We start from the raw sequence: 26,142 nt of genomic DNA, 5'->3' as shown, positions 1-26,142 counted from the left end.
AGTGGGCAGATCGGAGTGGGGATATTTGGACTTGAGTGTGGCAGATTGTTCTGCTTTGGACGGAGGCAAATTGTTTTGGATTGAAGTGGGGCGGATTGTTTTAGATTGGAGTGGGGTAGGCTGGAAGGATTGGAGTGTGGTGGGTGGTTTTGATTGGATTGGGGTGAATTGGTGTTGGGTGAGGTGGTGTGGATTAGAGAGGGGCAGATTGGATTGGAGTGGGTGTCCTGCATGAATATGTATTGAAGCATAAAGAAGAGACTTCTATTTGCAGATTCCTTACCTTAGAATTTCCCCCAGGTGCCAGAATGGATCTGGAGATTTTTCTTCGAGCAATACCCATGTGCTCCGTCAGGTGGCGTCGGTTAACTCCGTTGGCATTGTGGTCGCCGTGATGACGTCACGGTCTTATATAGGTGCCACCACGGTGCACTGACGTCACTTCTTTTATTTCCGTGCCAGCCTGCCCGCAGAACCGGAGAAGAGCTACCCTCAGTCGTTTTTTTTGACTGACTTTAACCATTTTGTCGAGTTCTTTGACACTTTTTGGCTCATCAAGAATGTCACGGAAGACTGGTTTCAAGCAGTGTGACTCCTGTCACCGCATGATGTCAGTGACGGATCGACACCTCGTGTTTGCAGTGCCTGGAGCTTGACCATGACCCGAAGTCGAGCTCTGAGTGCCTGGCCATGAACCCAAAAGCTTTGAAGGAGCAATCCCTAAAGCTCATGGCGGCCCGGCTCTCGACTTTGTGTCGCTCCCGGTCTCGATCGAGAGTAAGGTCACGAGACCGCTCACAGAGCCACAACCACTCTTCTTCATCGCACTTGAAGTCCTCAGGACATTTGGGTCACAAGAATAAGAAGTAGAAGAAGACCAAACGCTCTTCGACTTCGTCCCATCGCTCGGATGATGTGACACGGGAAGAGCATCGACGCTCTAAGCCTCTGTCTTTAGAGCATGTTTCTGAGTCGACTGCGCACCTCCCCGAGTTTCCAGGAGCCGGAGCCACCCCTGCCCAACTTAAGGGATTCTGTGAGGCCATGCGCCTCATTTTTGGGCAGACCGACCCCCCCTACAACGCCTTTGGGCCCAGTGGTGTCGGAGGGGGCCCCCTCGGGTTCTGCACTGGCAGCTTCGGCTCCAGGTCCGAGGGCCCCTTATGATCCATTGTCTGATCTGTGCTGATGCCGGTCGTGCCAACGCAACCTTACCCGATGCCGGCAAAGACGTCAGTCAGGCCCTCAATCAACATTGAACCCATACTTATACCCAACTTCGACCGACTCTGGCTGAGATGGGGCCTACATTACTCAGGTTGGATCCTGACCCTTATTCTTATGGGCACGGGTATGGGGAAAGTATGGAGGGGTTGCTGGACCCTTTAGAATTCCAGCTGGAAGACCCTGAAATGGACTGGGCACAGGAATTGGACGAAGCTAGTGGTTTGGATACCTCTCCTGATGCTGGCATGCTTTCTCCCCTACCGTGGCTACAGAGGAGGGAACGTCGTATTCTATGGTGTGAGAAGGGCGGCTGAGAGAGTCAGCCTTGAGCTACCTTCTGTGGCAGTCAGGACTAACTTCCTGACTGAGGTGCTTCAGCCTAGGGCTTCCATCTCAGAACCCTTTTTACCTTTTAATGAAGCTCTCACTGATGTCCTACTGGGTATCTGATCCAGACCCAGCTCAGGGGCTCCTGTGAACAGGACAATCTTCCCCCCGCCATCGGCCTGTGCCAAATGACCCTAAATTTCTAACCCTACGCCTGAGAGTGTTGTTATCCAGGCTTCTTCTTCATCAGGCCCATTCCCTTCTGCACCCCCAGATAGGGAATCAAGGAAACTGGATCAACCTGGGAAGAAAATGTTCTATGAACACCGCATGCCTTGTGGGCCACTATTTCTATACCCTATGATATACGGTCGCGCAGGTGCTGCCGCTGGTCCCAGAGAAAGCCCGGGCCGTTCTATCCCAAGCATTACTGACAGGAGGGATGCAGCCCAGTTCATCATACATTGTGGGCTGGATACAACCGACTCACTGGGCAGATCGGTTGCGTCGACTGTGGCCTTACGGTGCCACGCGTGGTTGAGGACGTCTGGCTTTTTGGGGGATGTCCAACAATCACTGATGGACATACCATTCGATGGCACCAGTCTCTCTAGAAAGAAAGTGGACTTGACACTTTAAGGAGTCCAGGACTACGGCTTGGTCCCTTGGCCTCGCAGCCGCCCCTCACCCCCACGGTCCACTTTGCGCCACTTTTGTGGCAATGGAAGGGGCACTCAATGGCGTCCATTCTCCTCCAGCAACGAGCTGCGCATGCTGCACAGCCTCTGCCTGGCCGCAGATGCAGAATCCTACGTGCTTGTGGACCAGGAAGCCAGTGGACCACCCAATTCACTGCTGTATCAGCTGCAGTCTCCAAACCTTCCTAATCTGTTGCTTAATCCCAGACCAGTTGGAGGAAGATCCGCCATCACCTGTTCCACTGGGAATCCATCACAACAAACAGGTGGATTTTGCAAATAGTCTAAAGGGGCTGCTCCCTCCCCTTCGATACTACCTCTCTTGTCATGCCACCATCCTACGATCGGACGGAGGATCATTTGGCACTTCTCCACAAGGAGGTTACCGCTCTCTAGGCCAATTAAACCCCTTGTTAAACCTCCACTGAATAATTTATAAAACATATGTAATATGTTGACTGTCCGTAATTCTTGGTAGACATGGCCTGCTAACTTTAACTGTGGATCTCCAATGTGCAGATGCCTAAACACTTCAAATCGAAACTCCACGTCCCTCGTCAACTCCTTCATTACTGCTATTTATCTCCTATGATAAAATGCGTTTGGCCATTAAGTTGACATTGCCTTCATGACTTGCTGTGATGTTTCTTCGATCAGTCAATGTATGTATTTTTTTTATTTTCATCAGAGAAACAGACTCTTCACCACCTTAAAAAATACATGGATGCAAATGAAAACAATGATTCCCTTTGGGCCCCAATTTGTATAGAACTATTTTGATTACATGGTGTAGCACATAACGGCCTGGTTGAGGTCTTAACTGCAATGCTTTTCAAGAGGAGATGCAGTTCAGTGACTAAGCTACTGCTTAATTTGAAATTCGGAATCTTGGAATTTAATTCTAGTTTCGATTTTTGAAAAAAGATCTTGTGGTTTTGGACAGTTCACATCATCTGCATGTGTTAGGGCCTTTACATATAAGATAATAAGAGATAAGAGACCAATTGTACATCACACTTTTGTAGCTAACATGTCTCAAGGAGCTGATCTGTGTCAGAATGTCAAAATAAGAACGACGAGACTGGCTTGCTGCCTGGTCTACATGGACCGTTCAGTGTTTTTTTTTGGACTGCATATGCCGATATTTTGACTTTGGGCACTATGAGACTGGCATTCAGCTTTCAAGCGCATGTGCTATGACCCCTAAACATGTAGAGAAATTGGCTTAACCCATTTGGCTTATTTAAATTTTGGTGCCAGAAATGCACCAGTTGCATAAACGTTAAACGTCACAAATGGGCTGCAGTGTGCATTAACAATGCTCCCTATATGACTGGTATCAGGCCTATTGGTTTAGCCTGAATATCTCCACCATAAAGCACTATAGCAACAAGTCAAAAGAAATTAATTTTCACGTGTAGAAAAAAACTTCTTAAAAAAATCAACTGTGACACTCCTCAATGTGTCTTGTAGCTCACAGTCCTGGATGCTTAATGTATAAAAATTAAACATGATAAAGACTATGAACATATTCGCTGTGTATGCCCTATATCTTTTTCCTACTGAAAAATAACTGTTTTAAATCAGAAGTCACTTTGTGACAACACAGGTTAGCAGAAACTAGTTTGTGGGATTAGATTTTTGCTAAATCTAGTATAAAGTTGACTTTATAAAAACATACTTTGCCACACTAGCAGTAATGAATTCAGTTCTGCTGTTTTTTCTCCTATTTAGACCTTTGGTAAGTTGTAAAATAGGTTCCTGCCCAGAGCCTAAAGAACTGAGTCTGAGAGCAGGACGTCTGGGAGAAATAATAACTAGTCACAAATTCTCTAATGTGAGAGCTAGAAGTGAGACATGGATACAGATGGCATTACAATAGATCAAGCTTAGCCTTTTGTATCTGTTTTTTCAGGCCCTAGTACGGCAAAATCTTTTCAGCTGAAAGCCAGCCTGTCTCTGCTTACTGTTGGGTGGTACCTGTTTCTGTAACCACTCAGTAGACATTTAACATGGCTGGTTCCTCATTTCAATAAGCCAGGTCGTGTCCTGAGTTATGGAGCGATGGACCCTGGAGCAAGCGTTCTACCATCTTGGCAGACTCCACTGCAGAGCACTCTGGTTTAGTTTGCAGGAAAGCAAACACGAACTGCTGAAACCTGCAACAGGGATGTGTGAATTAAAATGGGATTGTGTTAGTCAGTTTGCCACCAGCTAGTGTGTGTTATAAAACCTGCTTCCCAACACTACTCCTTCAGAAAATAACAGCAGCTGGTGAAGAAATACAAGGACGTTCTGTCTGAGTCTGCTTAAAGAGAGGACTAAGATATGACCTGATCTCTAAATGTATTCAGGGCCTGGAAGTACTCTCCAAGGTTGGTTTGGTTTGCCTGTTGCAGCACTGGGATAGAAAGTCTGAAGAGGGCTCTCCTGTGTGTAAGATCCTGATGACCAATTGTGAATGAACTGGACTGGACAGACACTGCAAGAATCCCTTACTGAAGTGAGACCTGGTCCGTTGGAGACATCGCTGGACGATTAGGAGCTATTGGAGAGTCCAGGATGTGGTTTTCAAGCACCTGCAGAAAAGTGGGAAATTATAATTTTTGGACCTTTGGAGGACCAGGACAAAGTTTATAGAATAACCTAACCAGGAAAGGTATGATCTCAGCATGCAAGATTCCCAGGTTTGCCACAGTCAGAACTTTGTGAGCCAAAGGAATGTTTTTCAGTCTTGTGGAGTCTTTCCCTGCTGCAATATTTAGCCTTGACCCAATGGAGCTTTTCAGTCAATAGTCTGGCTTTGATGAGAACCGAGATTCAAAATATCCGATTTAAATGGACTTTCGCCAGCGACCCAAAATGAGAAATTTGATTCCATAAAAAGATTTATGGCCTGATTTATTGTTTGACGGACGGTACTCCATCCAGCAAGATGGTGGAGGACATTACCTCCACCATCCTGAAAAGATCAGTAGCCCAGTGGTCTTCTCTATACACTGAAAAGGAGCACCGCTACAGGAGATCCTTACAACATACAAAAAGTTTAGTAGATGGCTGCAGCCGGTTTGAGAGCCATTCACCTAACTTTTTCAAAGCTGATGTTTTTCACAAACAAATTCCCAAAGAAGGAGTTTCTTTGTGAAAAATTATAATAACTCCCATACCCTGGGAGTTTTTTCCCCAAGGTTTGAGGTAATTATTTGTTTTGCTGTTCCTCACCACCAGGCTTTTTATGGCAGGGATGGATGGGAAAAAAAAGATAAAATGCCAGCCACCCTAAAAAGAGCGGGCTGTTTAATGTCCTTCTGACTGAGGAAGTTTTCCATCAATGGAGCCAACACAGGTTTTGGCGATAGGAAACTTAAGTTCCGCCCACCAAATCTAGGGTTCTGCAGACAGGGTGCTCCATCTCATTTGTGACATAGAATCCTGTCTGCCATTATCTAAATCAGGCCCTAAATTCTAAGGTAAAACTTTAGACCAATGTGACTCAGTGTCTTAACCTTCTCTCTCCTTCCCACTACATTACACTCTGCCTAAAATTGCACCCAGACCTCTCTCAAAACTAACCATTGACATCTGTAGGAAGTTGGCTCTGTATGTGCTATTTCAAAGTAAGGAATAGCATGCACAGAGTCCAAGGGTTCCCCTTAGAGGTAAAATAGTGGTAAAAAGAGATAATACTAATGCTCTATTTTGTGGTAGTGTGGTCGAGCAGTAGGCTTATCCAAGGAGTAGTGTTAAGCATTTGTTGTACATACACATAGACAATAAATGAGGTACACACACTCAGAGACAAATCCAGCCAATAGGTTTTTGTATAGAAAAATATCTTTTCTTAGTTTATTTTAAGAACCACAGGTTCAAATTCTACATGTAATATCTCATTCGAAAGGTATTGCAGGTAAGTACTTTAGGAACTTCAAATCATAAAAATTGCATGTATACTTTACAAGTTATTGACAAATAGCTGTTTTAAAAGTGGACACTTAGTGCAATTTTCACAGTTCCTGGGGGAGGTAAGTTTTTGTTAGTTTTACCAGGTAAGTAAGACACTTACAGGGTTCAGTTCTTGGTCCAAGGTAGCCCACCGTTGGGGGTTCAGAGCAACCCCAAAGTCACCACACCAGCAGCTCAGGGCCGGTCAGGTGCAGAGTTCAAAGTGGTGCCCAAAACACATAGGCTAGAATGGAGAGAAGGGGGTGCCCCGGTTCCGGTCTGCTTGCAGGTAAGTACCCGCGTCTTCGGAGGGCAGACCAGGGGGGTTTTGTAGGGCACCGGGGGGGACACAAGCCCACACAGAAATTTCACCCTCAGCAGCGCGGGGGCGGCCGGGTGCAGTGTAGAAACAAGCGTCGGGTTCGCAATGTTAGTCTATGAGAGATCTCGGGATCCCTTCAGCGCTGCAGGCAGGCAAGGGGGGGGTTCCTCGGGGAAACCTCCACTTGGGCAAGGGAGAGGGACTCCTGGGGGTCACTTCTCCAGTGAAAGTCCGGTCCTTCAGGTCCTGGGGGCTGCGGGTGCAGGGTCTCTCCCAGGCGTCGGGACTTTAGGTTCAAAGAGTCGCGGTCAGGGGAAGCCTCGGGATTCCCTCTGCAGGCGGCGCTGTGGGGGCTCAGGGGGGACAGGTTTTGGTACTCACAGTATCAGAGTAGTCCTGGGGTCCCTCCTGAGGTGTCGGATCTCCACCAGCCGAGTCAGGGTCGCCGGGTGCAGTGTTGCAAGTCTCACGCTTCTTGCGGGGAGCTTGCAGGGTTCTTTCAAAGTTGCTGGAAACAAAGTTGCAGCCTTTCTTGGAGCAGGTCCGCTGTCCTCGGGAGTTTCTTGTCTTTTCGAAGCAGGGGCAGTCCTCAGAGGATGTCGAGGTCGCTGGTCCCTTTGGAAGGCGTCGCTGGAGCAGGATCTTTGGAAGGCAGGAGACAGGCCGGTGAGTTTCTGGAGCCAAGGCAGTAGTCGTCTTCTGGTCTTCCTCTGCAGGGGTTTTCAGCTAGGCAGTCCTTCTTCTTGTAGTTGCAGGAATCTAATTTTCTAGGGTTCAGGGTAGCCCTTAAATACTAAATTTAAGGGCGTGTTTAGGTCTGGGGGGTTAGTAGCCAATGGCTACTAGCCCTGAGGGTGGGTACACCCTCTTTGTGCCTCCTCCCAAGGGGAGGGGGTCACAATCCTAACCCTATTGGGGGAATCCTCCATCTGCAAGATGGAGGATTTCTAAAAGTCAGAGTCACCTCAGCTCAGGACACCTTAGAGGCTGTCCTGACTGGCCAGTGACTCCTCCTTGTTGCTTTCTTTGTTCCCTCCAGCCTTGCCGCCAAAAGTGGGGGCCGTGGCCGGAGGGGGCGGGCAACTCCACTAAGCTGGAGTGCCCTGCTGGGCTGTGACAAAGGGGTGAGCCTTTGAGGCTCACCGCCAGGTGTTCCAGCTCCTGCCTGGGGGAGGTGTTAGCATCTCCACCCAGTGCAGGCTTTGTTACTGGCCTCAGAGTGACAAAGGCACTCTCCCCATGGGGCCAGCAACATGTCTCTGGTGTGGCAGGCTGCTGGAACTAGTCAGCCTACACAGACAGTCGGTTAAGTTTCAGGGGGCACCTCTAAGGTGCCCTCTGGGGTGTATTTTGCAATAAAATGTACACTGGCATCAGTGTGCATTTATTGTGCTGAGAAGTTTGATACCAAACTTCCCAGTTTTCAGTGTAGCCATTATGGTGCTGTGGAGTTCGTGTTTGACAGACTCCCAGACCATATACTCTTATGGCTACCCTGCACTTACAATGTCTAAGGTTTTGTTTAGACACTGTAGGGGTACCATGCTCATGCACTGGTACCCTCACCTATGGTATAGTGCACCCTGCCTTAGGGCTGTAAGGCCTGCTAGAGGGGTGTCTTACCTATACTGCATAGGCAGTGAGAGGCTGGCATGGCACCCTGAGGGGAGTGCCATGTCGACTTACTCGTTTTGTCCTCACTAGCACACACAAGCTGGCAAGCAGTGTGTCTGTGCTGAGTGAGAGGTCTCCAGGGTGGCATAAGACATGCTGCAGCCCTTAGAGACCTTCCTTGGCATCAGGGCCCTTGGTACTAGAAGTACCAGTTACAAGGGACTTATCTGGATGCCAGGGTCTGCCAATTGTGGATACAAAAGTACATCTTAGGTGAAGGAACACTGGTGCTGGGGCCTGGTTAGCAGGGTCCCAGCACTCTTCTCAGTCAAGTCAGCATCAGTATCAGGCAAAAAGTGGGGGGTAACTGCAACAGGGAGCCATTTCTTTACACAAGCCCCCCCCCCAGCCCACAGGCCAGGAGACTCAGCCCAAGCTGGGAGAGTCTTCCTAGTCTGTCAGGCGAGGAAGAGTAGGAGAAATAGGCTGGTTAGTTGCAGGGCCTACTCTGCCTTACATCCTTCTGTTCAGGTCATTCCCTTTGGGGAACTGACCTACTTCCACCGTGATAGGACCTAGTCTGAATTGCCTCTTGTCTGCCTCTTCAATGTCTCCACCCATTCTTTCTATTTTGGTCTTAGAGGTATCCACCTCTGCTAACTTTATCTTGGCCAGGGTTACCCCTAGCTTACCCAGAGAGGTTACCCAGAGCTGGAGTAACCCCACCATGACCAATAGGGTCAGGGGGCCTAACTTGCTATTTGGCATGGGGTCAGACCACCATGCTAAGGATAGTGCAGCCATAAAGGCTAACACCCAGCAGAGGCCACTGACAGCTGTCAGTGCCCAGAACCACACCTTTAGCTCTTCACCTAAAGGGGAAGGGGCTAAGTTACAGGCCTCTTTGGGTTCAGGTTGCCTGTCTGCTGTATTAGAGTGGGGGGTTACCACATCTTGTAGTAAACCCCCTTCTTCCACTCTTTCTTCTGTTAGCTGAGGAGCCACCCACTCAGGTTTAACAGTTGCCTGACTAGCCAGGACTTCTTGTGGGTCAGGTTGGACTTTATCAGGGCCATTTTTGGAGTTCTCCCCTACTGGAGCAGAATCTCCTTGGCTTGCTGTAACCTTGGCTAAAGGTTGTCCACCCCTCCTACTCTGTTTTCTTTTCTTCTTCTTCTGGGGCCTGCTTGCATTTACTGCAGAGGCAGGATTTCCAGAATCCTTGGGAGAGGACTGGCACTGGACCAGTTCCTCTCTTGGGCTCTGACTAACCTCTGGGCAGTCATTTCCAAGGAGACAATCAAGGGGGAGGTCTGTACTGACTACTACCCTTCTCCAGCTAAGAGTGCCACCCACTTCTATGGGTACTAAAGCCACAGGCCTCTTAGTGACCCTGTCTAGGCTAACTCTTACCCTGGCAGTCTCACCTGGGATGTACTGGTTTGAGAGCACCAGCCTGTCATGCACAATAGTGTGACTGGCACAAGTGTCTCTCAGGGCAGTGGTTTGGATTCCATTCACCAGTAGGTGGTGGAAGTGTCTACTTCCCTCTGGAATCTCCAACTCACCTGTTGGGCCCTGTTTCCAGTTGAAGGCTATGAAGACCTCCTCATCTGAGGAGTCATCTCCCATGGCTACACTGGTTACCCCTGGAATTTTGTTCTGGGGTTTGTTTTTGGGACAAGAAGTGTCCTTGGTGTGGTGCCCAGACTGTTTACAGTTGTGGCACCATGCCTTAGTGGCATCCCAGTTCTTACCCTGGTACCCACCTTTGTTTTGGGTTGTGTCTTGGGGCCCACCCACCTGTTCTGGTTTTTGGGGGCCTACAGAGGACTCTTTTTCTTTGTTTCTAGTGTCACCCACTTTCTCCTGGGGAGTTTTTGTAACCCCTTTCTTTTGGTCACCCCCAGTGGAAGTTTTGGTTACCCTAGTCTTGACCCAGTGGTCTGCCTTCTTTCCCAATTCTTGGGGAGAAATTGGACCTAGGTCTACCAGATACTGATGCAACTTTTCATTGAAGCAGTTACTTAAAATGTGTTCTTTCATAAACAAATTATAAAGCCCAACATAGTCACACACTTCATTTCCAGTTAACCAACCATCTAGTGTTTTTACTGAGTAGTCTACAAAATCAACCCAGGTCTGGCTCGAGGATTTTTGAGCCCCCCTGAATCTAATTCTATACTCCTCAGTGGAGAATCCAAAGCCCTCAATCAGGGTACCCTTCATGAGGTCATAAGATTCTGCATCTTTTCCAGAGAGTGTGAGGAGTCTATCCCTACACTTTCCAGTGAACATTTCCCAAAGGAGAGCACCCCAGTGAGATCTGTTTACTTTTCTGGTTACACAAGCCCTCTCAAAAGCTGTGAACCATTTGGTGATGTCATCACCATCTTCATATTTTGTTACAATCCCTTTGGGGATTTTTAGGATGTCAGGAGAATCTCTGACCCTATTTAAGTTGCTGCCACCATCGATGGGACGTAGGCCCATCTCTTTTCTTTCCCTTTCTATGGCTAGGAGCTGCTTTTCCAAAGCCAATCTTTTGACCATCCTGGCTAACAGGGGGTCATCTTCACTGGAGTTATCCTCAGTGATTTCAGAGGTGTTGGTCTCTCCTGTGAGGGAACCAGCATCTCTGACTATTATTTTTGGAGTCAGGGTTTGAGGGACCCTGTTCTCCCTAGATAGGACTGGTAGGGGGGAATTTTCCTCCCAGTCACTATCCTCTTCCTCTGAGTTGCCACCCTCAGAGGGGTTGGCCTTTTCAAACTCTGCCAAAAGCTCCTGGAGCTGTATTTTGGTAGGTTTGGGGCCCATTGTTATTTTCTTTATTTTACAGAGTGACCTTAGCTCCCTCATCTTAAGATGGAGGTAAGGTGTGGTGTCGAGTTCCACCACAGTCACATCTGTGCTAGACATTTTGCTTCTAAAAGTTGGAATACTTTTTAAGAATCTACAACTAGTTCTAGGTTCTAATTCAAACTTTTACAAACTTTTAAACTCTAAAAGAAATGCTAAACAGGATCTAACACAAGGCCCTAGCAGGTCTTTTAAGAATTTAGAAAACTTTTCAAATTGCAAAAATCAATTTCTAATGACAATTTTGGAATTTGTCGTGTGATCAGGTATTGGCTGAGTAGTCCAGCAAATGCAAAGTCTTGTACCCCACCGCTGATCCACCAATGTAGGAAGTTGGCTCTGTATGTGCTATTTCAAAGTAAGGAATAGCATGCACAGAGTCCAAGGGTTCCCCTTAGAGGTAAAATAGTGGTAAAAAGAGATAATACTAATGCTCTATTTTGTGGTAGTGTGGTCGAGCAGTAGGCTTATCCAAGGAGTAGTGTTAAGCATTTGTTGTACATACACATAGACAATAAATGAGGTACACACACTCAGAGACAAATCCAGCCAATAGGTTTTTGTATAGAAAAATATATTTTCTTAGTTTATTTTAAGAACCACAGGTTCAAATTCTACATGTAATATCTCATTCGAAAGGTATTGCAGGTAAGTACTTTAGGAACTTCAAATCATAAAAATTGCATGTATACTTTACAAGTTATTGACAAATAGCTGTTTTAAAAGTGGACACTTAGTGCAATTTTCACAGTTCCTGGGGGAGGTAAGTTTTTGTTAGTTTTACCAGGTAAGTAAGACACTTACAGGGTTCAGTTCTTGGTCCAAGGTAGCCCACCGTTGGGGGTTCAGAGCAACCCCAAAGTCACCACACCAGCAGCTCAGGGCCGGTCAGGTGCAGAGTTCAAAGTGGTGCCCAAAACACATAGGCTAGAATGGAGAGAAGGGGGTGCCCCGGTTCCGGTCTGCTTGCAGGTAAGTACCCGTGTCTTCGGAGGGCAGACCAGGGGGGTTTTGTAGGGCACCGGGGGGGACACAAGCCCACACAGAAATTTCACCCTCAGCAGCGCGGGGGCGGCCGGGTGCAGTGTAGAAACAAGCGTCGGGTTCGCAATGTTAGTCTATGAGAGATCTCGGGATCCCTTCAGCGCTGCAGGCAGGCAAGGGGGGGGTTCCTCGGGGAAACCTCCACTTGGGCAAGGGAGAGGGACTCCTGGGGGTCACTTCTCCAGTGAAAGTCCGGTCCTTCAGGTCCTGGGGGCTGCGGGTGCAGGGTCTCTCCCAGGCGTCGGGACTTTAGGTTCAAAGAGTCGCGGTCAGGGGAAGCCTCGGGATTCCCTCTGCAGGCGGCGCTGTGGGGGCTCAGGGGGGACAGGTTTTGGTACTCACAGTATCAGAGTAGTCCTGGGGTCCCTCCTGAGGTGTCGGATCTCCACCAGCCGAGTCGGGGTCGCCGGGTGCAGTGTTGCAAGTCTCACGCTTCTTGCGGGGAGCTTGCAGGGTTCTTTCAAAGTTGCTGGAAACAAAGTTGCAGCCTTTCTTGGAGCAGGTCCGCTGTCCTCCGGAGTTTCTTGTCTTTTCGAAGCAGGGGCAGTCCTCAGAGGATGTCGAGGTCGCTGGTCCCTTTGGAAGGCGTCGCTGGAGCAGGATCTTTGGAAGGCAGGAGACAGGCCGGTGAGTTTCTGGAGCCAAGGCAGTAGTCGTCTTCTGGTCTTCCTCTGCAGGGGTTTTCAGCTAGGCAGTCCTTCTTCTTGTAGTTGCAGGAATCTAATTTTCTAGGGTTCAGGGTAGCCCTTAAATACTAAATTTAAGGGCGTGTTTAGGTCTGGGGGGTTAGTAGCCAATGGCTACTAGCCCTGAGGGTGGGTACACCCTCTTTGTGCCTCCTCCCAAGGGGAGGGGGTCACAATCCTAACCCTATTGGGGGAATCCTCCATCTGCAAGATGGAGGATTTCTAAAAGTCAGAGTCACCTCAGCTCAGGACACCTTAGGGGCTGTCCTGACTGGCCAGTGACTCCTCCTTGTTGCTTTCTTTGTTCCCTCCAGCCTTGCCGCCAAAAGTGGGGGCCGTGGCCGGAGGGGGCGGGCAACTCCACTAAGCTGGAGTGCCCTGCTGGGCTGTGACAAAGGGGTGAGCCTTTGAGGCTCACCGCCAGGTGTTCCAGCTCCTGCCTGGGGGAGGTGTTAGCATCTCCACCCAGTGCAGGCTTTGTTACTGGCCTCAGAGTGACAAAGGCACTCTCCCCATGGGGCCAGCAACATGTCTCTGGTGTGGCAGGCTGCTGGAACTAGTCAGCCTACACAGACAGTCGGTTAAGTTTCAGGGGGCACCTCTAAGGTGCCCTCTGGGGTGTATTTTGCAATAAAATGTACACTGGCATCAGTGTGCATTTATTGTGCTGAGAAGTTTGATACCAAACTTCCCAGTTTTCAGTGTAGCCATTATGGTGCTGTGGAGTTCGTGTTTGACAGACTCCCAGACCATATACTCTTATGGCTACCCTGCACTTACAATGTCTAAGGTTTTGTTTAGACACTGTAGGGGTACCATGCTCATGCACTGGTACCCTCACCTATGGTATAGTGCACCCTGCCTTAGGGCTGTAAGGCCTGCTAGAGGGGTGTCTTACCTATACTGCATAGGCAGTGAGAGGCTGGCATGGCACCCTGAGGGGAGTGCCATGTCGACTTACTCGTTTTGTCCTCACTAGCACACACAAGCTGGCAAGCAGTGTGTCTGTGCTGAGTGAGAGGTCTCCAGGGTGGCATAAGACATGCGGCAGCCCTTAGAGACCTTCCTTGGCATCAGGGCCCTTGGTACTAGAAGTACCAGTTACAAGGGACTTATCTGGATGCCAGGGTCTGCCAATTGTGGATACAAAAGTACATCTTAGGTGAAGGAACACTGGTGCTGGGGCCTGGTTAGCAGGGTCCCAGCACTCTTCTCAGTCAAGTCAGCATCAGTATCAGGCAAAAAGTGGGGGGTAACTGCAACAGGGAGCCATTTCTTTACAACATCTATGGCCACTTTTATATTTCTTGGCATGTTTGATTTGAAATGAAAGATCTATATACTTGACTCCCTTGATCCAGTTCCTGTTAATTTAGCGTCATTTTGTTATGCACTCTACTCCTTTTTAGTTTTTGCCTCAAAGTGTTTGTGCTAGGCTCACAGAATCTCTTGTATTGAAAAAAATACATAAAAGGGGCTTAGCGCCCCCCCCATTGCTTACCTTTGCTTACCATTGACTAGATTGCATGTGGCTCCCATGTAACCTTTACTTACCATTGGCTGGCTCCCATATGGCTCTCACGTCACTTTACTTACCATTGGCTGGCTCCCACCTCACTCTTGTTTCCTTGCTGCTATTGGTCAACGCCTCCGCTGCCGTCTTCCTCCTGGGTTTTGTGTCACCATCCTGCCTTGCAGCCTGGACCAAGTACTGCTACCGGTGGTTAGTGTCCTTCAGCTGAAGGCTCCTACTCTCTTTGTGCCATCTCCAGTAAAAACAAGCTGCACTTTGCTGTAGTTCCTCTACGTGTATAATAAAGCTTATGCTACAGGCCTTAGATAATCCCATTTCACCTTTACTTCAAATGCCTGTTCACCATAAAAACCATTTCGCTCGGAAACACAATGACTCTTCACCTTGATAATCACCAAACACAAATGCCCAATGTCACAGACCACTTTAAATAGACAAGCTTTGGCAAAGTCAATAGGTTTTGCCGTGAAATCTAATGGCTTTGTCAATGTTTTTTAACATGTTGCACAGAGGATGAGCTGCTGTGCAGCGTGGCTGTAAGAAAAAAAGCGTTATGACGTGGTCAGTGCTTGCCGCGTCATAAGGTTATTTTTTTTTTTTTTTTTTTTTACTTTAAGTTATGTTGCACAGCAGATCAACTGATGTGCATCATGTAAAACAAAATTGACAAAGCCAATAGATTTCACATAGGCGAAACCTATTGGCTTTGCTAATGCGTGTTACTAAATTGAGTTGGAAGTTTCATTCTTTGTTTTTTTTTTACTTTACTAATATTTCGGTCCTACTTTAATACCTCAAGGGCTTTTTTCTTGGGAAAGTCTGCTTCATAAGGGTACAACATAGCTGAAATGCTGTCAAAATGATTGTAACTGACACAGCAAACATGCAAATAGTTGAAGAGGTTCCTAACCTGAAAGTGACATCTGAACACTTTGTGAACAAAGTATACTGGCTGCCTTGTGAAAGTTAGGAGAGGGTTGCCTTGAACATTGAGTCATGGTTTTTTTCAGTTCATATTTGATTTGACCACGAAAGTGTTTGATGGCTCCTGGATGCTGTTGGCACTATATGAGTATGTTTCTAAAATGTTTACTGGTAACATCAGCAAATAAATATGTGTTTTCCTTTAACACGTTTTTAGACACCAAAAAATACAAATCGTTATTATTAATTTGAGACAGAACCGCCTGCTTGCACATAATGACCCGAATTTAAAGAAATATGATAAAGATTACATTAAACAGAAGTCACGTGCAATGCTAGTCAACCATAATCCTTAGAGCTTAAGAAGGACACAGTGTAGCCACAGCTGCATTTTGCAAGTAATTTTCTGGTGTGTTTCCATCTAGGCCTGCCCCATTTATCAGGCAGTTACAACTGGAGTAAAGTCACTTCTATTTAGACTAAAATTTGCACCTGTGATAATGTGTGAGTTAATGCACTAATATACTTTTTATGTCTGGCGTAGAGATAGCTTCAGTTTTTTCACCAGCCTCATGGTTTCCCAAAAATCGTGATGAAAATACAGCCATATCAGTTGGCCCTCTTCACCCATAGCCTGCACCGGAAGCAAATACATTCAAGCTTAATCACATGTGCACAGCCGCCTGAAAAGGAGTCCACTTCCGTTGCAGTGATGGTGTGCCTGGGCTTGTACACTACTTTATTTTTTATGTGTTTACAATTCTTTTGTTTGCAACAAAGAACATGGCAAGCTTTCCAAGGTCAGACCCATGGGGTTTACGTATGCTGGGTCTGTTTTTTTCATACACAATTCTGTATAGCAATCGACATGTATAAACGCGCTAATAAAGAGCGGCATCCCTAACTTTGTTTATACAGTTGCTCAGTCCTTACTACAAGCCCAATATGCTACGAAAAAGACCTATATATATTGAATAATAGACTGATGAACTTAATGTCAAGTGGAATTTGCAGTTCAGTTATTTATTATGATTCTTGTGCTGAATAAAAGGATTTTTGTGTGTGGAATTCACTGGTGATTACCAACCTTTCTACCTCTCTTGCATCATGATTAGATCAGTTCTTTTATATTTATTAATGTATTTAGTTGCTTATTTATGTGGTTTTGTGTAGTGTGGACATGCCCGAGGGCATTAGATCACTTTATAAAATTGGAGGCAGTTTCTATACAAATACAGAATATGATACACTATTAGGGGCCAAGTACCACGCAAAATGATGCAAAGACCTACAACTTTCAGGGGAATGCAATATAGTTGTGGTAAAATATCATAGTAGGCAAAATAGGTAAATATTAGGAAGGGGCAGACGTTGGATTGCAATACAATGGAGGTAAAGTATACTAGTAGATAGAATAAGTAAATATTAGGGGGGTGAAGGAATACTAAAACTATAGTATCTTCAGAACCAAGGAGCAGGTACTAGGAGTGTCTGTATGCATGGATTTGCATTTAGATAAGGCTTAGGAGAAAGTATTGTTAGAAAAATAAGAGCTTGAGATTTTTCTTGTACAGAGGCTGGGACATTGTGGCGTGTGAGGCCGACCGGGAGGGAGATCCAGTTTCTGGGCGCTCTGCCTCAGAAAAATTTAGACATTGTGTACTCTTTGCTGAATGAGACACCTTACTTGCACTAGTGCACATGATGGCAGCTGACAAATATTAATGATATGCTTTTTTAATTTAATTTGATTGCTACATTTTAACTGTCCGATAAACTCTGTGTGATAATGATGAATTAAAAATATTTTTGTAACCTTGGATAAAGGGGAAGGGCTAAATTTGGTTGTAGAAAACAGGTTAAGGATAATGTGTCATGAAAAACTTCATATTACTGACTGTTTTCGGTTTCATGGGTTCTATATGTGGTACTTGGTCCTTCGCTATTCTGTTTGTGTCTTTTTGTTGTGTTGATGGATAATGCTTTTTACCATTTTCGTAAACTTTCTCTCTGGTTGTTGTATTGTTCTGCCAGTGGTGCTCTGTTGCCTGTTCAGCTGACCTGCTTCTGATACATTTGTTTCAAGTGAACGTTTTGTCCAAGTGTGTGCTTGTTTCTTTGCATTTGCCTGTAAGATGTTGTGCTATGGGCTATTGTACTAGCAATGTATTAGTTTGTAGCATAATTTCATGGCTTCAGTGGTGATCTGGTTGATGACCAAAATCACGACACCCTTGTGTGGTGTGCGGCGACACCTGCCTCTCTGAGTCCCATGATGTGACCATATTAGCGTCTTTGCGTCTAATTTATCTAACAGCATTTATTGAGTCTCTTGTCCACAACAAAGAAAGTAGGAAAACTGCAGTATTACTGCATAGATATTAATCAGATAACATTATTAAACACTGAATGGGTGTGTGCGGGTGAGCAAATGATGAAATGCTTAAGCTGACACCCAGCTGGTCTATAGTGGTGTTGGAAACAAAACCATCAGGCATGGTTGTTTATTTAAGTTTTGAGGAGAGCTGTGATTTTTCTTGGGGGTCTACAGAAACTGAAATTAAAAAATAAGAGAGATTAAAGGGTCTGTAACGGGAAAGTCCTGGTTTGTTCTCTACAATGTTTCCGTAGCTACCCATGTCGTAGATGGAAAGTAATTCTTTTCAGAAGAACCAGTGACCACGGGGGCAGCTCTTGGCTCTATTCCCAGTCAGTATGGTTCAGAACACTGTATTAGCACCACCATGTGCCACCACAAAGGCTACTGTAAGCACTAAGTTACTGTTCTTGGCCGGATTAATGTTATTTTCAGTCTTGTTTCATCAACAGTGTTGTTAGCATCAATAAAACAGTTTTTGAACTTGTACTGTTACAGGACTACCAAAAGACATCAAACTTTCTACGATGGGAGCCCTAACTGCTGTCCAGGGGTATGCCATATTCCAATGGCTGAACCTTTTTGCACCAAAACTAGAGAGGTGAGAGGCGCATAAACCTGAAAAAGATATATTTTTGTTTTACTCATTTTTCAGATACCTTCAATCAAAATGCAGTGAATGACTACTGAAAATTAGCAATTGCTTATAATCTACCCAATGCAAAAGGTTTTTGTGAATGTCACGAAATTATAACTGGTGATTGTTAGATTTTGTCAGGTTTTAAACATTCTGGGCCTGATTTAGAGTTTGGTGGAAGGAGTTACTCCATCACAAACATGACGGATATCCCGTCCTCCGTATTACGATCCCATTATGGCCTATGGAGATCGTAATACGGCAGACAGGATATCCGTCATCTTTGTGACGGAGTAACTCGTCAACCAAACTCTAAATCAGGCCTTCTGTGTTATCTCTTTTTAACGCCTAATTATAATATCACTTTATCCTTTGTTATTTTCAGTGTGTGTATGTGTGTGTGTATGTGTGTGATGAGAGATATCTTAGAATCAGCCGATAAAGAGGTCCTCCACAGCCAAATAAAAGTGAATGCAGCTAAGTGAGGTCAAGCCACAAACATTTCATTTTCACTTACTTGGACATCCCGTTCGATATTGACTTTAATTGGAAGTTCCTATTGAATGTAAGGGTCCTGCAATTCTAAAAGGCAATAGATGCGGTATTTGGGTTTACGAAACTGCTGGGGCACAAACCAATAAGTGAATTACTTTGTATTTATAAGAGTAAATGTGCGTCTGTTGCAACAATTGGGGTGGTTATTTGTGGTTATGCAAACTGTATGTCTTTACTAATTGCACAAAACAAGTTCATACGAAGATTTTTGCCAATCCCAGGCTACAGTAACTTCATTTTGTCGTGATGAGGTAGGGTTAACTTTTTTTAGAGGATTTTATTAAACTTCAACCTCTTTTATCATGGATACAAATTTTGAAAAATCCGGAGGCCCACCTGAGTAGACCAATTTTGTCAGATTGCATGAACATGGATAACTCCCTAGATATCCCTTGGCTCAATTATGTCAAAAATAGCTTTGAAAGGCTGGGTACCCCAACATTCTATCATACCCCGGCTAGTTTATCTAGCATTCCTCCAAGTCAAATAACTCTTTCTCGAACAGGTGTACATGGTACCCTCAGGAACCAGCCGTGACAAAAGGGGAATTACAGTTAGGGCTCCACTAGGGCCCTGTTAGCACGTCCAGTAGTTTATCTGCAGTTAATTAATCAGAAACAGAAGTTTTTATTGACAAGATTTCGGCTTAATACAATACATTTTTTAGTAACCTTTCCCAATAGAGGCACTTGGTTTTTAAACTTGCCCCCATGTCACTGTGAAGCTTCAGCTGATCAATCTACTCCCCATTTCACTTTATTCTGCACATTTTATTCTCGTCAGAGAAGGCCGTTCTAATGGCTAGCATTGCGGGAAGGGGGTATTACATCTAATATAGCCACCTTCACTTATTTATAGTGCCTGAGAAATTAAATTGTCATTTATGCTGTTTTGAATTTTATCCAAAGCACTTTAATATTACATTCTACTTACTGAAAGCTCTGTATTATATATTATTGTTGGCATATTTTATTGAATGTTTAGGGATCTTGGTAAAGATTTTTTTTTAAAGGTTTTTGGTTTTCACCTTGTTAGAAAATTTTATATATTGCTGTGATGTAACTTTTATGGCTTAATTACAGCCGAATAAAGTAAAGTATTTGATGATGATGATACAGGGGCTTCTCACAGTACCTAAAATCAGGAGAGCGAGACAGAGTGGCCGCTTGTTTGCGTACCTAGTTACCAAACTCTGGAACAATCTCCCCACAAATATAAGATCTCAACAGTTGGAAATTAGGTCCAGGAAGCTCCTCAAAACTCTTGGGTTCACTGAATGGTTTTGGTGGTGTTATTGCTTCACCACTGGGACGTCCGATCGGGTAGCTATGCATTATACAGATACATCAGAATAGAATAGAATTTGACAGAGAGGTTCTAAGCATCATAGATTGACTTTTCCTTTACACAAGTGTACCATGAGAAAGAATATGTGGCTGTAACAGTTACGCTAAGGCAGGTGTTTACATTGACAACCACATACAGTATGTAATTACATGAATTACAATAATTGTGTTGAATGTTTAAGATCTTCATTGTAACTAATTTGAGGAGTCATGTTCTATGCAGTAGATATTTTGTGTATGTTGTATCTCAATAGCTGTTTTGTGATAAGCTATTTTGAGTGGTAATCTTAGAGGACATGTCCACTGGTGTATTACATATTGCATTGTCAATCAATTAGAATGCACACCATGACACTGAGGCATATGGTCTGAATGATAACTGTGCATACTTGTCCTTTTGAGGTCCTAATCGAAGTTGCAAAGAAGCTTGGGATCAAATGTCACCCAAAAGGGACCATGATAACCATTGAAGGACCACGGTTCAGTACTCGGGCGGAAAGCTTGATGTTTCGCCTCTGGGGAGCTGATGTCATCAACATGTCCACAGTTCCAGAAGTAGTCCTTGCTAAAGAGGCTGGTATCTGTTACGCAAGTGTCGCTATGGCAACAGATTATGATTGTTGGAAGGAGCATGAAGAAGCAGTGAGTATAATGTTGAGCCATATTGCCACGTGTTAAAGGAGTGCAGAACAATTGTTAAAGGAATTGTAGCACCTCTCACTCGGAAATATTTATGTTTATCTAAAAATTCAAAAATAGTTTTGCCCAGGTCCAACATAAGTTACTTAATAATTTAAGAAAGAAATGCATCACCATTGATCATATAAATTAGAAACTTTATTTAACATATGCATACATGTGGCTCACTTTAACACAGAGCACATGTTAATCCACGTGAGGTTCATAGAAATGCAATACGTTTCAAATGTCATTATGCTGGTTTTAATAAATGTGTCGTATGGAAGTGGGGGTATGCCCTAACTGTGCGAAAAGACTAGCTTTTTGGATGTTGTAATTGAGCAACCCAATAATGTGTCTGAAGTTGCTGAAGAGTATACTGTTGGCCAGTTCACAAAGGGACTCGTAATTCTACAGTTATAGAAGTGCTGTTCGTCACAGATGTCTCTGCTATTTCTCATTGTGTATTTGTACATGGTACGCAATGTTGACAGGCACCACAAATTGTAATTGCACATGGTATGCACTGTTGACATGTCCACGATGTTTTTCTTTGTTTCCTCCCAGGGGGTAGACATTTTTCCACTTGTAGAAACCCCTTGCTTTACACCTCCACCACGTTTTGGAGATGAGCCATTCCCCTTCCGACCATAGATAGAAATTTAATCCAGCCGTTTGCTGCACTAAAACTCAGACCACTTCCAATTTGGAAAAGGGTCTGAAAGGAATTAGTCAATAGCCCCAAACTCAAAAGTTTAGTGGCACTCACAAGGTACATTGATCTGCCCACTCCTGGGCGTCCAGTACTAGCTGAGGCTTACACATTAGTAAAAACAAAAATTAGTGGTGGCCATGTATTTGTGGCAGGGAGAGTGCTGGGCGGGCAGGCCACATCCACACTTATACACTCACACCCATGCATTTACAAATGCATGTACACACACACACACACATTCACAGCACTCACTTACAACAAACTCATACAGATATACATACACGTAAAGCATTGGTGGTCCCAGGAGGGTTAGGTCACCCAGTGAGGGAAGACAGCAGTCCCTCACTCATCACAGAGTGAGATGGCCCTATCCCACTCTGTGACAAGGCATCACTGATTGACACCACAGGGTTTTAAACTGAGGCGCCCAGGTCCAAGGCAATCAGTGATGCTCCCCTTGGTCATGAGGGGGAGGGCCTCAAGACACTTTTGCCAGTTGAGAAGGCCACACCCACAGGGCTGTGAAATCCACAGCCTGGCAAAGTTCAGCTAAGGCAGCCAGAAGCTTGCTCATTTAGCCCGTGTCTAGTATATGGATGCCTGACCCGAACAAAAAGAGTGTCACGCTGACGTTTGCTCAGCCAGACAGTCTCTCTTCTCAAGAAAGTGAGGGAGTGGGGCCCCTTCACCTGTATGGACGGGCTGCGGCTGAAAAAAAATATGTATACCTGATGGGTATCCTTTTGTTGATAGCTGTCACAGCAATATTAGAGCCATTTGTGGCTGTAAACCTATAGTTGGAAGTACTGCACCAAGCCGGAAGTGACTGATGCACTCATGTGAGGAGAAGATGGAAAATCCCACCACAAATAAGGAATTCTCAGGAATGCTGTGCATTGATAGGTGCTCGAAAGGCAGAGTTAGAGCATTGCAAAAGCAAGTACTTCAACAGGCCACCATAACTTTTGTTGTGTACCCTGCTGGCCAGAGGTACGTATCTGTGCAGTGTTAGCATGCAAGTGGCGAATCTTCAAATATCAATTGATGATTGCTGCTGATGCAGTCAGTGAAGGGGCTTCATAAGAAATGTACGCATTAAATCAAACAAATCAACAGTAATTGAAGGAAAAGGAGCAGTCAGTCAGTAAAAGTTAGTGGGGGACAAACAAAGACATGTCAATCTAAAATGCTCCCAACGAAGTTTCTCCCTGCAAAACATTAGAGAGATGCTCTCTTGTCACTCTCCATGGTGTAAAAAATGTTGAAATGCTTTAAAAAATGCCGTTAGTATCCAACCTCACTTTTGTGATCTCAGAAGTAGTCAATAGACAAACAGGTAGGACATCCATATTATCTGTAATGATCACATTATTTCAGAGCGCCTTTCTGCCCCACATCATGAAATAGTAACGGCATTTTAGTGATCCAACCCAAGACTGGTGGGCAGGCAGAAGGGAGGTGAAATGAAGCTTTACTCTTGAGTGATGCTGCAAGGAGAAGACGCATGTCTTCACCCAGTGCTTAATTTGTAAAGAAAAATACTATTGTTAATAAATGAATAAAACCAAGTACAAGGGCTCAAATTTCTCTTAGGCGCTTGCTGGTAGTGCTTTCAAATACCTATATTTCAGAATACCAACTCTGCCTAGTTTGGTCTCGCATAATCTCTCTTTGTTCCACCAGCCTAGGCTCCCTGTCTCTGTATCTCACTCCTGCAGTTTATTTTTCACCACTGCCTTTTTCTTCCTTTCCACTGTTTTCCCCTTTGCTGCCTTTCTCTCTCTGGCCAAGAGTCGAGGTCTGATAAGTAAAAATATTCCCATCTCCTGAAATGAGTGTCAAAGCCCACCACCTGCAACCATTTGAACAAATTAAAGTCCTGGCTTCACCGGTCTCAGAGGGTCAAGCACTGAGGCTAGCCTGAAGAACAGTCAGAAGAACACTGAAGGAAAACCTGTACTTGTCGCTGGCAGACACAGGGAAGGTGCCCTGGTGTGGTGCTCTGGGAGTCAAAGCACGGCATTAATAGGTGGAGCAAGTCACTTGGACTGATTATGGCCTCTCAGAACTGGGGTCCTTTATCTTTTTTCCACATAACGTCTGGTGCCTTGTTTGTTCCTCCCTCCCAAAATCTCCTATGCAGGGATGAAGGAATTTGGACTGTTGACCATTCTTTGAAAGCAGGATTAAAGAAAAACATCAGTGATCGATACAAAGGGTCTGTGCGAGAGGTACTTATGCCTCCAGACACATATGTCAATCTTAATGAAATTCAGTAAAAAGAGTGAACAAAATAAATGACTTTTTCGTTTACCTTTGCTAGAAGAAATTGGTAGCGCGGATTCATTGCTTAGTGTTGATGTGTTTAATATTTGTACTTGACAGTCTTTATGTATGGATAAGCTTTTTATTGAGACTGACACTAGTTGACTGTTTGCCATGTTTTTGGCAGATAATCACCTCAAGGTTGGGTAGATGAATCCACAATGGCCATGGTGGAAGGGTCATTTACTCACAGAGAGCCCATTGGCCTCCGCCAGCCCTCTTGCTGTGCCTCAAGTGAGCAAGCATTCCATTCAAGGGCCCTGCTGAGCATCCACAACACACTTATGGACCCCAAGAACCAAGGAAGTAGTTGTTTGGTAGTTAAGTGACTACACCCTTCTGTAGTACCCATGTACCTAATAATTCCTTAAGTATCTGAATGACAGGTGTGTTCAGTTACAGGGGTCACAAACTTTCACACTTTTACAGACAAGAACACCTACGTGTATTTATGAATGAAAATAATTGTGTTTACGGTTGTTTAAAGTCTTGCTCTGAAAGTATTCTTAATTTCCTGTTTGTGGTTTTAGGTTTCTGTGGACAAGGTGTTGAAAACTCTGAAAGAAAATTCAAATAAAGCAACTAGTATACTTCTCACTGCGATACCTCAAATAGCATCGATGGACTGGGAGGAAACAGTGAGCAGTATGAAAGTAAGTATCTGCACAAGGACAGTGCATTTCCAGTGAACCGGTCTGTGATCCAATGGAGATTGGGTTTCCTTTCAGATTTGGTCAAATGTCTGGCTCGCATATGTTAGCCTACGGACAATTAGAGCACAGACCTTTGAACTGAAATTATATCAGTAGAGAAACGCAGAATTAACCACATTTGGGGAAAGGAATATTATTTTGTTTTCATCGTTACCGTCCAAGGTGTGCTCTCTGTAATTCAGGGCGCAATTTCAGTAATTTTGGAGGCATTTCTTTAAGAACATCGTTCACCTTTTTGTCGAAGTAAAATCTCCTTTTAAACTTCGTTTTTCCGAACCTCCCCTCCTCCGAGGTAGGCTGCATATTGGATCATTACGAAGGGAATCCTTTACCAGTTTAATTTGCAAATCGGAGATTTGCACACCGACTGGTTTTCGAATGGAAGTGCAATTTGTGATGCAACTAATATAATAATAGGTCACATCACAAACAGTACATTCGTGGAGAGTCGCAAAACCACCCGCCTAAAGAATATTAATTAATAAGCTCCAGTTTGTGACCCTCTGTAATTTGGTGTAAATGAGGGTTGGGGCTTCCAAGAAACAGCAGACCTCCGTCCCTGCATTTGCACACCCAAACAGAAAACATTTTTACATCAGGCCATGTGTTTAAAAGGTGCTCCTTTTAAAAAAACAACTTTCTTTTTTGAGGGGACATCAGTTACAGTAAGCAGTTGTCCTCGCCCACTTTTATGCTGCCCCAGTTCCCAAAAGGAAACATACTTCACAGGGACAGTTTCCCCTTTTGAAACAAATATGACCCCCTTTGCGGTGCCAGTATTTGATCAATGGTTTGCAGCAGTAATTGCTGTCACAGACCATTGATACAGTCCTCTGCAAATCGCAAATACAAAGGGGGCCCCATTTCTAGCCCCCTTCTATTTGCAATGTTGACAGGGTGGCAAAAGCCTTTTGCGATTCGGAAAGACTTGTCAAACTCCTGAAAGGGATTGCAAATTATAAAAAGTTACTTTGTGGTCGAAAAACCTCTGAGTTTGCAAATCTCGGGCTTTGAGACTACAAAATATGCTTGTACCTCAGGCCCATTGTGCAGTATCCCCCAATTTCTTCAATGCCGCCTACATATAGTTAGAGATTCTAGATATGGAAATACGGTCAAACAGACGCTTATTTTCACCATGACTATGAGTGAATTTCCTACCAAGTAAAATAGGGTCCGACAATTAATCTGAGCTGCATATGCTTATCAACCTATTCATTCTAATTCTTTCAGACACCGTTCATATAAGTGACTCAATGATTTATAACACTGATTTGTTAGTTGATAGTACACCTAAAATATCCTACTAAACTATAGGTAGCGAGGAAACGTCAAACATGGTGTGGATATTACATAAAATACATTATTTCTTAAATTAAATGCAATAAAAGCACAATAGTTACATTTTTCTCGACATTGGCTAGATTGAAATTACTGTATGGAGACTGGCAGAAATCGTACTTCAGTGCTCTAGAAGCCCAAGTTATGTTTTTCCTTTAATAATAGAAATTGACAAACACAGCATAAAAAGATGGATGATTGAGTTCTTTTTTATTGACGGAGCTTTTCCTGATATCATGGCAGCTAAAAAAGAAGTGCTAAATTTGAAAAGTGGT

The 26,142-nt window shown here is 44.7% G+C and overlaps 1 protein-coding gene across 1 annotated transcript in view; it reads left to right on the top strand.

The window, feature by feature from the left end:
• MTAP (methylthioadenosine phosphorylase) overlaps window positions 1-26,142 on the top strand; it is a 248,349-nt gene that overhangs the window by 195,932 nt on the left and 26,275 nt on the right. The window contains exons 5-7 of the mRNA XM_069240363.1: window positions 18,056-18,158; window positions 20,498-20,737; window positions 24,344-24,466. Coding sequence (XP_069096464.1) covers window positions 18,056-18,158; window positions 20,498-20,737; window positions 24,344-24,466 — 466 coding nt within the window. The remainder of the gene's footprint in view (window positions 1-18,055; window positions 18,159-20,497; window positions 20,738-24,343; window positions 24,467-26,142) is intronic.

Source organism: Pleurodeles waltl, chromosome 1_2, assembly GCF_031143425.1.
Source record: "Pleurodeles waltl isolate 20211129_DDA chromosome 1_2, aPleWal1.hap1.20221129, whole genome shotgun sequence".
Classification (NCBI taxonomy): domain Eukaryota; kingdom Metazoa; phylum Chordata; class Amphibia; order Caudata; family Salamandridae; genus Pleurodeles; species Pleurodeles waltl.
The sequence above is the reverse complement of the archived record's forward strand: the minus strand, read 5'-3'. Positions and strand labels throughout refer to the sequence as shown.